Source organism: Staurois parvus, unplaced genomic scaffold (assembly GCF_062004578.1).
Source record: "Staurois parvus isolate SC_StPar_1 unplaced genomic scaffold, SC_StPar_1.0 ptg000203l, whole genome shotgun sequence".
Taxonomy (NCBI): Eukaryota; Metazoa; Chordata; class Amphibia; order Anura; family Ranidae; genus Staurois; species Staurois parvus.
Window position 1 is genome coordinate 670,344 of NW_028317999.1, and position 15,429 is coordinate 685,772.

At 39.2% G+C, this 15,429-nt stretch overlaps 1 protein-coding gene across 27 annotated transcripts in view; it reads right to left on the reverse strand.

Moving 5' to 3' along the window:
- The window catches only part of DTNA (dystrobrevin alpha), a 339,219-nt gene that overhangs the window by 96,845 nt on the left and 226,945 nt on the right, over positions 1 to 15,429 (reverse strand). For all 27 annotated transcript variants that reach the window (XM_089678322.1, XM_089678323.1, XM_089678320.1 and 24 more), the window contains 5 exons: positions 9,152 to 9,365; positions 8,313 to 8,398; positions 6,205 to 6,359; positions 2,474 to 2,579; positions 232 to 398 (listed from right to left, as the gene is read on the reverse strand). In XM_089678322.1, coding sequence (XP_089534448.1) covers positions 232 to 398; positions 2,474 to 2,579; positions 6,205 to 6,359; positions 8,313 to 8,398; positions 9,152 to 9,365 — 728 coding nt within the window. The remainder of the gene's footprint in view (positions 1 to 231; positions 399 to 2,473; positions 2,580 to 6,204; positions 6,360 to 8,312; positions 8,399 to 9,151; positions 9,366 to 15,429) is intronic.

Sequence of the window (15,429 nt, forward strand, 5' to 3'; positions counted from 1 at the left end):
GTACTACACATTTAGGCAAACTCAACAAAGAAGCAATGTGAAATACTCACTCTTAATCCATCTAACTGTACACAAACCTCAGCTGGTTGATAAATGATCAATTGTCGGAGTGATAATCTCCCCTCAACAAATACAGTATATAGAATGCCGGTTCCCCTATTTTTCTGGGTTAATCCCCTCCTGTGTGTCTCTTCTGTGGTGTAGCTCAGAATCCTGTGAGCCCTCTCTTACCCATGATGTGTACTCTTTCATTTGGTGCTGGTTGCTATGGGAACCACTGGCATGTCCCCTCCAAAAGCAATCCTGACAGAGCTGGTAATTGTGACACTGCTGGCAGCGATAACGGAAACCCATCATGCTCTCACTGTGGCAATAGGAACACTCAACTGGGTGGAAGACTAAGAAGAGAAAATAAATTGGATAGATATGTTAATAGGCATATTTGTCCTATTCGTATACACATATCACTCAAGTAAACAGTCATCAAGGACATTCTATAGGTCAGACCTTGCCATTGTCAGCTGATTAAAAAACTCTCCTCTATTTTGAAATCAGGATATTTTTTTTTGGTAGAAATCCTGCAAAGAATTCAACTTGTGTGCCTGTTGCTTTGCAGGAAGAAAAAATATAACATGAATTCTAGGTGCAGGCCCCTATGTTAGGCCTATATGCACTGTGCATGTGGAAACAGTGTTGTGCATTGTGAATGGTCCCACAGTCTTCTGGGACCTGTCGTGTGTCCCGGATGACTTCAGGGGAGGGAAAGAGGAGACCTTCCACTTCCAACTGCGTAGGCGGCCGTGGTGAATACCTGTCAAAATCGAGTACCCGTTCTTGTCCCCTGCTCCCCAAAGGCGCCAATCCTTAATGGTCTAGGAGTCCTTAAAGTGAAACTTCCCTATTTGGCTGGAGCTTCGCTTTAAGCTTTAAGCATTTGTTCTCTTTTGGTTTGTTAAATATACCATTGAAAGTGATTTATTATATATGTTTGTAAAGTATAAAAAAAAGCTGTTCACCAGGCCAGAAATCTTGTGAGGTAATAATCTCCTGTATCTTATTCCTCTGGACTGTTAGCAGTTAGAATTCTTCCCTGCTATGTCAGTGGACTACAAATTACCTTCCCAAGTTATGGAGAAGAGAGGAAGATGCTATGTAGTTCTAACTGACTGTTATGTAGTCCCAATACACTCCTGGTCCTACGGTGACAACACTGCTTAGTACACTAGGTCAATTAAGTGACTTAACAGAAGGACTACCAGGTTAAAATTAAGGAAAAAGTTTTGAAAAAAGAAGTCTAATGCAGCCATTACATCTAAGAACCGGTATCCTGCAATGCTTTCAATTTTTGTTCTTAGGTTTAGAAATACTTTATGAACCAACTGCATTTCAGTTGACTGAAGTCAGAGCAGAATAACAGGAGTACCTTGGCGCAAGATGCCCTAATTACGGCACTTGCGCCTATAGGTCATGACTGTTCTTAAGGCAATGTCACACCAATTGCTTCATTTGTTTGTTTCTTTATCACTCTAAAGGCACTCACACAAAAAAATAAATAAGGTATTCTGATGAACTGGGTTGCTGAGAGTAAAACAATGCCCACTAAATAGATTGCATTTAGCAGAATACTTGTTTTAACAGTGGTGAGCCTTTCCATAGCATACGCACCTATACACAAAATTAAAAAGAACTACATTATGACCTTATTTTGAGCCAAGTAATCAACACATGTGAGTAACACATTTAAGTTTGTCATACCTGAATTTATAACAAACAGAATGAGATGCTTAAAACTGTATCTGGGAAGCAAAAAATTATGGTTTACAAAATTTTCAGAAGAAATTTAAAGATAAACTCCAGCTTCGAAGATATTAAAATAATTAGCCTAGTAAAAGTCAAAATCAAAAATCAGCTTTTGCTGCAAAATTCACCTTTAACCTGGAGCAGCAGCAATTTTATTTACACATTTAATGTTGGAAATCTTCAGAGCTGAATAAGTATCAATCACCCACTTCCTTTGAGCTTAAGCTATCATAGATCCGTCTCCTGTGTCACATAGCTTGAGTTCACAGTATTGCTGCACTGATCAGTGCTTACACATCATTGCGTGACAGTCAGTGCAATGGATGAAAAGACAAGGACCTGTGAAGTTATCGAGGGAGGAGATCCCTAGCACAAAAAACATGTTGGGATGACCTCAGGGAGGAAGGAGGGTGTGAGTGTTGACCCTTTTTTTAACCTAGACTCCTGCTGTAAGAAAATGTGTTTTAAAAAAAAACAAACATTATTGTAAAGCTTTTCCCATCTGATAATAATAATAATAAAAAATAAATAAATAAAAAGGTATGGTGTAAAAAAAAAAGAAAGTTCAAACCACTGTCCAGAAAATCAGTATCAATTGTGTGATAACATGCTAAGCAGTTACAAAATTTGGAAAACAATGGAAAAATTTGCTGCTCGTTCAGTTGTTACTTACCATTTTCTACATTCGCCAGTCGATGCAGGAGAGGTAACCAGACAAGACACTGAGGTGGTGGGTCAGACATAAGTGTATCCAAGAAAGAATTCAAGGTAACTTTTTTCTGTTAAGAGGTAAAAAAAATGTCTTGTAACAGTTACCGTAGTTACAATTTTAAGAGTTAAAAAAAGCCTTTTAGTACAGTTATACTTTAACTGTTCTCCTTTCCCACCCAGCATCCTCCCAAAGTCCTATACTCATTAGTCCTCACTCTTGCCAGATCTTTATTGTGTTACACAAGTGCCAGGTAGCTTATCCATTTATGTGCAGAAGCAGCTACCCATCCAGGAGATTTTGCAGTGGTGACTGTGTTGCTCCCAGGGGGTCACACAAACAAGGACAGGTGAGTATAAGTTTTTTGTAGAGAATTAATCTGGGTAAAGAGAATTACTTACAAGATACGTTCACCTTTTAACAAAAAAAGAAAAAAACGCACATTTTTAGAGGTCTGTTCGTAACATGTTACATCCCGAATATAGGTGTAACTTGTAAGGTGAATTTATTCTTTAAAGGATTACGTAAACTTAAGTTTTCCTATTACTACTATTTTCTCCTTCAGCCAGAGGGGAAAAAAACCAAAAAAAAAAAACAGTTTTGTCCATTCACAAAAATGAGGTAGATGGAGGAATCCCCCTTGCTGAGATCTATGGCCAGTTTAAGTAAAAATCTATTTTATCAGTAGCAACTAGATGCAAATTATAATTTTTCTATCCCAGATTAAGAAACAAAGGTAAGGATTATACTGGGTTCTCAAACCAAATCATACAGTATACCTTCATGAGAGTGAAAGTAATGATGTATGCCCATGATAAAAAACAGAATATATAATAAATCAACAAAGCCAGTAAAGAACAATCTATTAAACACATTGAATCTCTACAGAATGTCATACTTCTGAATGAGGCAAGGTTTATAGTTCTAACACCATCCTGGAATTAAAATGTGACAATTAATATTTACTTCCATATAAGAATAGAGATATTTATTACTCCTGCATCGCATGTAGTGACAAATTACACAATTATCTTTCCTTTCATATCTTTGCACATCTGTACACCTACAGGCACACCAAATGGCCCTAAAGGACAAAAATGCTAATCGACATACAAGTTAGCTTTCTTTGTTTAAGCATGAAAGGCGCAACTCACTAAGCTATCACAACTGCCTGTATACAACTGTTGTTTTTAGCAATGAGAGTCAATGACAATGACAACATTCTCATGACTGAAGAGAACTATTGTTATAGCAAATAACACGTTATAGAATATTTAATTTTAGCCTAAAGCCTTTTAACTATTTTAATGAAACATATAAATTATTAAAAGAAGTTACAATTGTTTCACTGAAAACCTTCCCTGTAGCAATGCCTGTTAGGATATCATAGGACTCTTATTATATACAGTACATAAGACTCCTATATAGGAGTTTAAGCATTCCCATTCTAAATAAACATCTACATTTGTGTAAGGCTAATAAAATTTTACATATACATTTGCTTTCTTTAAAGGTATGTTGCAAAGGCCTTATAGCATTTCAAAAGCCAAAACATTTTTTTACTTTTTATTAGAGTGGGTAATGGTTAAAATCCCTATCAGACTTTTTTTTGTTTGAAGTTCAAATTGAGAGATTTCCCTTTGCTTCCTGTTTTGTCTCTACAAAGCGAGAACAACTCTACTCTCAGACTCAGACTCTTGTCATCTAAAATGTGTCTCATTAGGTAAATTCATCCTCAACTTCATTTCTGGTGACAACTGTAAAAATTTGGACTTTGCATTACTTTCTGTCCCGGGGACCATATTCAGCAGGGCAAATGGTGATGCTGTATCTTCCAAGCAGGGCCCAGACACCAATAGGAACCTAAACAAGGTTCTAATCTTTCCCCATCCTCCATCCAAAACAAAATAAAAAGGTTTTGGCTTTATATACACTTGATTCTGTACCTTAGTTCAATCAAATAATCTTTACTTTAAGCAAAATTCAAGCCAGAACTTTGTTTTGGATAGAGTGAAGATGGGTTAGAGAACAGGGTGCAACCTGTCCAGGAATCACCCAGGCAGTCCGGGTTTTAGATCATGTGAAACCTGGACACATTATTCAGACCGGACTGTGGCACCCCAAGTAACCGAGTACCACAACCAAGGACTCTGATAAAGCAGTGTAGCCGGCCCTCCCTTACCAGGCCTGGGCACCATCAGTTCAAAAGGGAGCACAAAGGAAGGCTGCACTGCCTTATTGCTCCTATTGCAGTTCCCCCTGCAGTGCTGGTGGCTTCTCCTCCTCTCCCCAGCTGCACTGCAGGGTAATCCATTCATGTATCTGTGCCCCCACCTCCCTACTGTGTGAGCCCCGCTGTGTGCCCCCCACCCTCCTAGAGAGCTTCTTGCTTTCCTCATTCCTGCTGGCAGCTGCCAGATGTATTTACTGGCCTTTTTTTCCTGAATGAATACAGTGAGATCAGTACTGATCACTCCTGTGTCTATTCATTACTGAAGCATAGTAAGAGGTGTTTACTATGCTTCAGTTTGTGAATGAACTAGAAGTTGCTCAGCACAGAGCACTGTCCGGTATAGCTGAGGCTGCAGAGAAAAATTCAGGAATTTATATCTCAATTTCCTTTCTCTGTCTCAAAAGTCAGACATTAGGGGTCTGTTTAGACCCCCTGATATTTTAACCAAGCCCCCCCCCCCAGTTAAGTAAAAAAAAAAGATTCTACAAAAAAAAAAAAAGTAAAAAGAAATTCTACAAAATAAAGAAAAATTAAGGGTTCATTCACATGTGCTTTGCTCTCTGATGAGTGGTCAGTATTTGGATCACTCTTCAGAGATCGTTTTAGAGGTGGTGAGGTGGTATAATGCCTCCCCATCGTCTGCTTTGACCCCGCACTAACACATCACAACACTTTGATCCTTACCCTGACCCTAACACTAACCCTGGAACTGACCTAGATCAAACCTCGCTATTTTTTTTTCATTATTATATGCAGCCTCATGGATAAAGACTCACTTCTCTGGGGCAGCATATCTGCATACTGTCTGCAGAAAGGGGTTAATCTCTCTATGTAATGTGCACCAAAAGTCAATAGTGATCTTCCACTTATAGATTTGTGAATGACTAATCGAAAACCACCTCATGACCTATTTGTTAATCTGCTCACCTTGGAACTAACTTCAGATTTGTAAAAGATCAAAACAGGCAATATATGATATGGACAGAACGTAGCTTCATGCCTCTGCCCTTAACTGAAACTGGGATTTTGCCAAATTATTTCCTCCCAGCCCATTCACAGGTTATTTGAATAAACTCCTCAAATGCCCCTCAAACGTCCCGTCTACCATTTTCAGTTTAAGACATTTTATTAAACATTACCAAACCATCAAATCTCCTCACATAAAACTATAGAGCGGCAGAATGTAACATCATACGCATTCACTTCCATAAAAGATAACTACTGCTCGCTCACCACAGCCGAGCAAGGAGGGTGTGATGACGTCACTCTGTAAACTCTGACCTTATTCATTGCGTCCCTGGGTGGGGACTTCAGCATACTTTAGGTGCACATTTCTTTATGAACTTTGACATTTTTTATATCATTATTTATTAAAGAATAGATTTGTTAGTGCTGTACATAGTTTATTGTTTATTAAACTGCTCAGTTTAATCTTATACAATAACAATGTTATTTACTGTACCTGCTGTGAGAAACAAGATTTCGCAGATTGCTCTGTATAACCAAATGAAGGACCTTCAAACACAGCAGTTGGCAGTTTGAGCACCTCCCTAAGAAACAGGTCATATTTTCCATAAACCATTACCCCACTTGAGTCCGAGATCAAGGAGAAAATATCTGGAAGAGGATTAAACAGAACATAAATTAGTTTGTATGCTAGGCATAATGTAAGATCATTCATCAGAATGAATAACAGTAGGAAGTAGTATCGCACCACAAAATGACAAAAATAAAATAATTAAATGGAATCAAAGTGAGAATCATTCTTGTATGTCACTGACACAATCAATGTAGTGATAAACAATCAGAGTTGCTAGGCTGTATTTGTTGCCCCCCCCCCACCCCCGTGGGGGCCCAAAGCAACTGTTCTTTGCTGTCCCTCATCTACCCCAGTCAACTGGCTAGCCAACAGTACAAGACACCACAGCTACACAAGGCATATAAGCTGAAAAAGGCAGTTTTCCCACTTGGCACCAGTACACTAAGACTAGAAGAACACATTTCAAATATTGTTTATTATATTCATATTGTATCCCTTGCAGCTTGTGAATAGCAGTCTCTGGGCTAAAGCTTCATGTCTAGTCAGTCAGTAGCCTGAATAGCTTATACTGTGAATAGAGCTGAATAGCAGGAGATGAGATAACACACACATGAATGACTCAGAGAGGGGACATAAACCCTTCCCCCTTCTTGCAGGGATAGAACCATTTTTGGATTAGTAAAGCTGGCCATAGATAGATAGATAGATAGATAGATAAATAGATAGATACATAGATAGATAGATAGATAGAGAAATAGAGATAGAGAGAGAGAGACTGATTAAAAGAAAAACGCATTCCCCCATCTACATACAGTAAGTAGAGGTGGACAAAGGAATCCTCCCCACCGTACTATTGAATTCCAACACATTCTATTCTCCGCTGCCACAATACATTGATCAGAGCTGCAGCATCAAATGAAAATTCTCCAACATTCCCGTTCAAGAGAGATCAAATAGCCATAGATGGGTCGAAATTCGGCCAGATTTTCAGGCCATCTATGGCCGTCTTAAATTATACAAAAGCTGCTTACAAGAAAACAGGTATTGTTGGGCATTCAAATAAAAAATCAATGAATGCTTTGCAAATACAAATACACTTGGAGATATTTGATGGCTGCAGCTTCTGTCCTTCTGAAAATGCTAATTCCTTGGTGGTCATGATGATCTAATGGTTTCAATACTTTGCGAATCGCTAATCTAGAACAAACATGAAGATGAAGGCTTCACTCTTCAAATGCTTGCTCCGTGTCAGTGAAAGTACATTGGTATAAATGTAGATCATGGCACACATTCCCAGGGAGGACAGGAACTGGATGGAGGTTTCTCAAAAGGAATCTGTGCAGTGCTGATCAGGTCGCACAGTGAAGATCTGAGTATGTAACTTGTCAGTGGCAACAGGGGAAGGTGTCAGAGCTCTCCAAATTTCAAGTAGAACTATAGGCAAATTTTTTTTTTCATTTCGGATAGAACAAGGGAGGGTTATAACCTCCGTCAGATTTTTTTCTCTTACCCAACGATATACCATTATGGAGATTTCCCTTTGCTTCCTGTCCCATAGCCAAATAGTTGATGAGAAGAAATCGCTGCAATTTAGGATAATTCCTTGGGGACCTCCAGGTCTTCAGAACTAGTGTCCCAACTGGAAGATTTCCCCTCTATTACTTTTCTAGGGACAACCCAAAATGTGGGCTTTTCTTTTACTTTCACTTTTAATGATAATGGTAAACAGGACAAATAGAGAGGGTTAATCTGCTTAATGGGGGCACAGACAGCAATAAAAACTGAATGATAATCCTTCAACACTCTAGTGTTTTGCTTTTAGTTATATTTAAGTACCTACATCTCAGTGTATAGAATGGCATCACTATAGTGTATAAAGGTTACCAAACTGCACCGAACAAAGTGAATAATTATTAGATTACTACCTTCAACATGGTGGTTTGCCACAGAAATGTAATTGTGTATACTACTGTACATATTGTATTAAAAAAAAAACATAAAAAAAACTTGAAACATAATGTTATACTCACATCTAAGCTTGTCCATTATTTTCCCTCCACACAGTGTGGCCAAAACCATTTTGACAGCAAAGACTGTTATTTTACCATGTCCTTCTCTATGGATTACAAATCAATGGAATATTCAGTTATGCTGATAAACAATTGTATTCATGGAAAATACCAAAAAGACAGTTCTGTAATGTTAATAAAGCATAATTTTCTGATTATTTCAGCTAAATAAAGTGACTACATATGCTAATGATTTACATTACGTCTTTTTTGATATGCTGATCTTGAGTCTTAGTAGCTATGCCAGACAACATTGCACGTGAAAATGCACCATAACTGTTTTATATAAAATTCTTTTGGGAGGCCTTTTTTTAATCACTTTGGCAAATGGTTCTACTTGTACATGGGAACAAGGATTTTTTTATAGGGGGAAACAAAGAATCATTCGTACTACATTCCATTCACTTATCATTTCTTGAAAAATGTTTTGACATGACCAATGCAGAAAAGGTAAAAAAAATAAGGGGGGAGTTATCTGGCAATGATTTCACCTCTGGGGTCCAATAGTGTTTTCCAAAACACCTGGAAGAAAACGCTCATCTAGGATCCTACAGTAGTCAATGAACTCTGCTGAAGGGGAAATAAGTCAATCTGAGTTCCAACCCACCCATTCAACAGACTGCATTTGACCAAATGCCTAGGTAAAGCTCAATTTATCACTTTAGGTCCACCATGAGGGCAGTAGACACCACCATAATAAAGTGTAACTAATGTAAGCAAGCATGCATGTTTGACAGGCTAATGTGTACATTAAAAAAAAAACCCACAGGTGCAATACAAACACTTGAAAACACACTTACGGATCATAAGCAGCCAACAGAAAATTTAACAACAGGCTGATGGACTGTTCCACGTTGATCTGGTGAGTGGTTGGCATTCTCTTATTGAGCTGGTAAAATACCGTTGATAACACAGCCTCCAATCGTGCCACATTCAGCTCAACGTTGGGGTCAAGGTTGTTTAATGAGTTTTCCCGAAGGGCTTCTATAACATTCCATATATCTACTAGGTGCACTGTGTGGAAACAGACACAGCAAGTCAGACAAGCAATAGTCCTACATTCAACATTATATACTTTTGATTGGCTGCCATTATTTCTTGCCATTGTTATTAATCTAAGAAAAGGGCAAACAATTTCACAATGCTAGCAATTACTGCGACAGTAATATATTACTGCATGCAATTTCTACTCCAGAAGGCCGCACAGCTTGCTCTATAGAATTTACAGCATAAAATGTCTCATTATGTGGAAACTTCCCATTCTAGTTATAGCAGTTACCAGACTCCTGCAATTGTGCTAAGTCAGTAAGAGATTTGCACTTATGAGACCGAATAGAATAAGGGCCAAATGACAGACAAATTCTAGCCTCAATGAGAGCACTTAAAGTTTTATGAACAGCTCTGTCTAGTTGGGGAAAAATTGAAACATTCTTTCTGCTGACACTGATGTGAAAGCGGAACTATGGGCAAAATAAAAAAAAAAACATATGTGATTCACGATATCTACCATTAAAGTGGAACTAAAGTGTAAAACTCAAAAACTGCAAGCAAGAAGGAACTTTTTTGGAGAAGAGACATGCATTATCTCTTCTGCAATAAGACAAAAACTTACTTGCCTGTTCACAATCTTATTTAGAAGGTACAATGAGCCAGGACGACTAAACTCCTGCTCTTGCGCATGTCTGAACTCCTGCAATGGTCACTTTTGCTGGATAGCTTGGTACACAGCTATTCAATAGGAATTTATATATGGAATACTCTCATTAAAGGTGAGAAAAGAGAAGTTCGAGATTAAAGAAAAAAACAATTATACTCACCTAGGTAGATGCAGCATCTGTCCCACCCCTGCCTCTACACTGAGATGAGTGATCAAAGACCGCTGATAGCTCAGTTCTTGGTCTTCACTGAGAAGGCAATAGTGAGTGTTTCTGGTTCTCTGCTCTGCCCCTTCAGTGAGCGCTGGGTTTTGGAGGGGGTGGGAACAGCTGGCTAGGGCTGGGCCAGTGGCCGGTCCAGCCATTAAAGTTGTGATCTCTCCTGAGCCTGGACCTGCTTATTAGTATCAGCTGACACTGCATCACAGGAGTGCAGAACGGAGGTGCATCCTGTCACCCACAGGAGAAGTAGAGCCAAAACAGCTTTGGCTCTGCTTCTCTTTTAACCAAAATATAGCTGTCTAGTTATACAAGCCCATATCTTTTATTTTCTTTATTTATTCAACAGAATAGTTGGGGACAGACAAGAAGCAAAAATACAGGCATCGCGAGATCTGAACTGCAAATCCATACATCTAAAATAGTATAATGTGTGGATACACTAGCATAATAAATTTCATAATATAACATTTGGATTCCACTTTTTCTGTATATAGAGCTCTGCTTGTGATGTCTAAAAGGGACATTCCTTGACTTCAGCCAAACGTTTTAAAAATGTTATATTTTGTTACATTTTATTATATTGGGAATTATTCAGCTACATCATTCGTCTGGATGACCTTGTGGCCCAAAACCTTGCCTTTTAATATTGTGCACTTTTTGTTTTTTTTTGTGTAGGCAGTAGCACAAGGCCATCTAGCTATTAATCCAAACACTGGAGAATAGATTCTCAGATAGCCATACAACAGAAGTGGAAGACCCTTTATACAGTCTAAACCAGCAATGGGCAAACTACGGCCCGCGGGCCGTATACGGCCCGGCGGACCTTTTAATCCGGCCCGCGGAGCGTGATACATTGGCTGTCAGGATGTGTGTAGGCGGGGCAGCGTGACGAACGTGAGGGGAGCTAGGCTCCTCTCACAGTCCGCCCTGAAGACCGGAACGGCGCGGGAACACGACGAGAGGAACGCGCGGAGCAAAGGTAAGTAAATTGACACAGGGGGGACTCGGCTTACTACTTGGGGGGAGAATAGTACTATGGGGGATGAAATACTATATGAGGGATGAATTAATATGGGGGATGAATTAATATGGGGAATGAATTACTATAGGGGGGATGAATTACTATAGGGGGGGTGAATTACTATATGGGGGATGAATTACTATGGGGGATGAATTACTATGGGGGATGAATTACTATATGGGGGATGAATTACTATATGGGGGATGAATTACTATGGGGGATGAATTACTATATGGGGGATGAATTACTATATGGGGGATGAATTACTATGGGGGATGAATTACTATATGGGGGATGAATTACTATATGGGGGATGAATTACTATGGGGGATGAATTACTATAGGGGGGGTGAATTACTATATGGGGGATGAATTACTATGGGGGATGAATTACTATAGGGGGGGGTGAATTACTATATGGGGGATGAATTACTATGGGGGATGAATTACTATGGGGGATGAATTACTATATGGGGGATGAATTACTATATGGGGGATGAATTACTATGGGGGATGAATTACTATATGGGGGATTAATTACTATGCTTACTATGGGGGAATATTACTATACTTACTATGGATGACACATACACATCATTCATCTACTCTTGGTCTGGCCCCCGGGTCCAATATATGAACCCATTGCGGCCCTCAAGTCAAAAAGTTTGCCCACCCCTGGTCTAAACATAGGTTTCCTATTGACAACTATAAAGCACAAAATCTATAATATGAAATCATTTTGATGCCCCATGAATTAAATGCTAATACAGTTGACTGTATTAGCCATTCTATAAAACTGGCACTCAGTTGGCATAGTTTAGCTCTTAATAAGGCTGTTGTGAGAGAAATATAGTGGCTGCCATTACTGCTCTCTTGCTGTCAATGCTGTTTTACCTGGCAGCTACATTACCCACTCCACAGGTTGACAATGCTGCTGTCCAAAGGATGCTATGCTGCTCCTCTGTAGATACAGTGGAGGTATGAGTGTAGCCACCCTAGGACAGGAAGTGATTTTTATACTTCGGCAATTTCCTTGTGGCCACATTTGTACAGGCACAGTAGCCCATTCATCTGAATGGGCTGCTGTACCTGTAGAGGCCCAGGGAAAAGGTCCCAGCGCCCCATCTAAAATAGTAGCCACAGGGAAACCGCAAATTGCTATGCTTTCCCAGCACAGAAAACTGCACTGCAGTTTCCAATGTGCAGGAGTGCAATTACGAATTACTGGAACCCCTATATGTCTGCTAACAGCAGCATTTTTGTGGGTACGGAAAAGTGTGCAATTTACACATAGTTCTGAACCTGTATAAGTGTGAACCTAGCCTGAAAATTCACAAGCTACAATATACTAAATGTTTATTCTTGGTTTAGATACAATTTAAGGCAGTACTATAGCAAACAGATTCTGATACCTAAAGAGCAAAAGTTCAACATTCTATTAACACATACATGTATTTTCAAAAACAGGAGGTATGTATAAACTAGTCAATGTTTAAAGCCAACCACAAAACCTTAAACTTTTACCTTTTTGGAGACTCAAATGTAGGAGCCAAGGAAATTAAGTGAAATATAGAGATACAAATAATATTTAAAATATTTATCGTCAGTTTAGACATGCATCCAAAAACATCTAAATTGTTAAAATGGTGTGTTACAGAAGTGATTCTAGTTGGACTTTCAACCTATGCAATACCAAGCTTTATGCACATGACCATACAGGAGCCGTAAAATGCACATAGCTTGTGCAATGACATTCTGGGGTTGTGTAAAGCATCTGTATGTGCACTGACATATGCTCTTAATGCATACTACCTTGGATCAGAGCATAAGTCTGTGCGCAAGTGGATGCTTTACACAAATTCCTGCTAGTGTACAGCTGCCTGTTCAAATGCACCTCAATGGGGGGCTGTATATGGGGTTGTGGGTCTCAGAAGTGTAATTACACAGGCTCTGCACCCTGTATGGCCCCTGTATGACAATGTGCATGAAGCCTTAAAAAGTTCTATTTAGACAGCAGTAAATGTAAGACTATAAAGCTCAGAAGCACCAAGTAAAAAAACAAATCTAAGAATGTATTTATTTTTTATTTATTTTTTATTATAATTATTTTTATTTTATATCTTATTCACATGTATTTTTAGTAGCTATTCTGTTTATCTACATTTTTATATGTATCATTTTTCCTCCAGCCCTGATGAAGGGGGATTGTGTGACACCTGAAATGCGTTGACTGCCGTTTGCCCTGCCTGGTGTAACCAGTTGAACAATAAAGACTTTGGACATTGGCATTTCTCTTTGACCTATTACACAAAATGTATTTATATCACAGTTGTGATTTCATGTATATTCTTTACAGACAGTGGAGCTATAATTTAATGAGTAGTTTCTAAACGTCAAAAGAATGTGAAAGATTTCAGTATGGACAAATAAAATAGATATTTCTGTGGCATTGACTTTACTTCCATCAAAACTAAAGAACGAACAATAACTAGATAATGTGAATACCTTTTTTTGCCAACGGGATACCTTTACTGGATGCTGTGTTCTAAAGACAATGTACACACTTCCCACTTTATAGTAGCAGCTGCATACTATAGAATAAAGAGGTCATGGGCTAATTATCCAATTTGACAAAATGCATTGCAGGAAGCTCATTACAGATAGAAACATAAAAAACCCAGCATATATTTCCATTCTGCTAGTCTGTGTGGGCAACACATTACATTTCAACACAGACACTTGGACCAGCATCAGCTGGAAACCACAACTGAAGCCCAAGATAACAGCTGCCATAGTCCTAATTAATTACCCCCTATGTGTGTCTCTTCAGCCCCTCCCCCTCTCAAAGTAAAGCTGTGTGACCATAGTAGTCTACATTTTCAGGTTGTTGATATTGTTATTATTAGTAGTACTTTATTAAAATTAACAAATTGCAAATGTGAACATAATTGTTAGAATGAAAACTAGCCAAAGAACATGTATTAAACTGATTTTGTTCGTCAAATTCAGCCCTATAACTGGCAACTGTTAATGATATGCTGCTAAATATAAAAATATATGGGTAACTCTTATTAGCAGATGTGTCAGCCAGTACGAGACCAAAACAATAAACACCCCTTTCTGTGCCCTTTGCTGAAGCTAAAGGGGTGGGGTTTATGTCTGACTGTAGTACCCAACCTGGCACAGACTCCACCCACCCCAGTTTCTTCCATGGAGACTGCCAGCCATCCCTACTGAGCGCTAAATGACGTAAGGACTGTGCTTGCTTTGTACAGTTTGGCCAGATAGAGCAAAAATATCTGCTAAGAGGTTCAGTTTATATAACAGTTTCACAGCATATCATAATCAGCTGTCTACTGTATTACGGGCTATGATTTGTGTAGACAATAACGTGTTAATGCTAACTATCTCAGAATAAAGGATATCTGGATGGGAATTAAGATGATTGTAAAAGATCAAACATTTAAAAAAAAAAAAAAAACACGGCATAGTTACCTGCTCTGTGCAATGTTTCTTTTGCACAGAGCAGCCCCAATCCCCCTCTTCTTGGGTTCCCTGCCAGTGCTCCTGGATCCTACCCCCTTCCAAGTGCCCCCATAGTAAGCCGCTTGCTATGGGGGCACTTGTGAAGGCTTTCTCCTAAGCCAGCTCTGTGTATCACAGAACATGACTTGGCTCCGTCCCCTGCTCACTCCTCACTGGCTCCTCCTATCTCTGAACCAATGAGAAGAGAGAGAGCCAAGCATGCCTGTGCTCTCATGTACATCACTGGATCAAGATCAGGTTTAGGTAAGTATTTAGGGGGGCTGGGGGACCTGATTGCACAAGGTAAGAAACATTCTGCCTTTAGAACCACTTTAAAATGGTTCACGGGACTGAGATTGAGCTGTGCAATCGCTTCTGCAGCAGTTGTTTTCTTATTCTGGGTCATAATCTTGTGTAATGTCCTGTTGTCTCTTTCGGTCAGTTTATCATGTCGACCACACGTATGCTTATCAGATGAAAACTTTATATGCCATCATAACCTTTGATACCGTACCTCGCGACACAGCAAATAAATTGACAACTTCAGTCACAGAGGCACCAGCTAAGCAGCACCAACAATTTGCCCTCTTTGAAGCTCAGTAAGCTCTGAAATGACTCCGTATCACCAGCAGCACACACAGTGAATGAGGAAAGT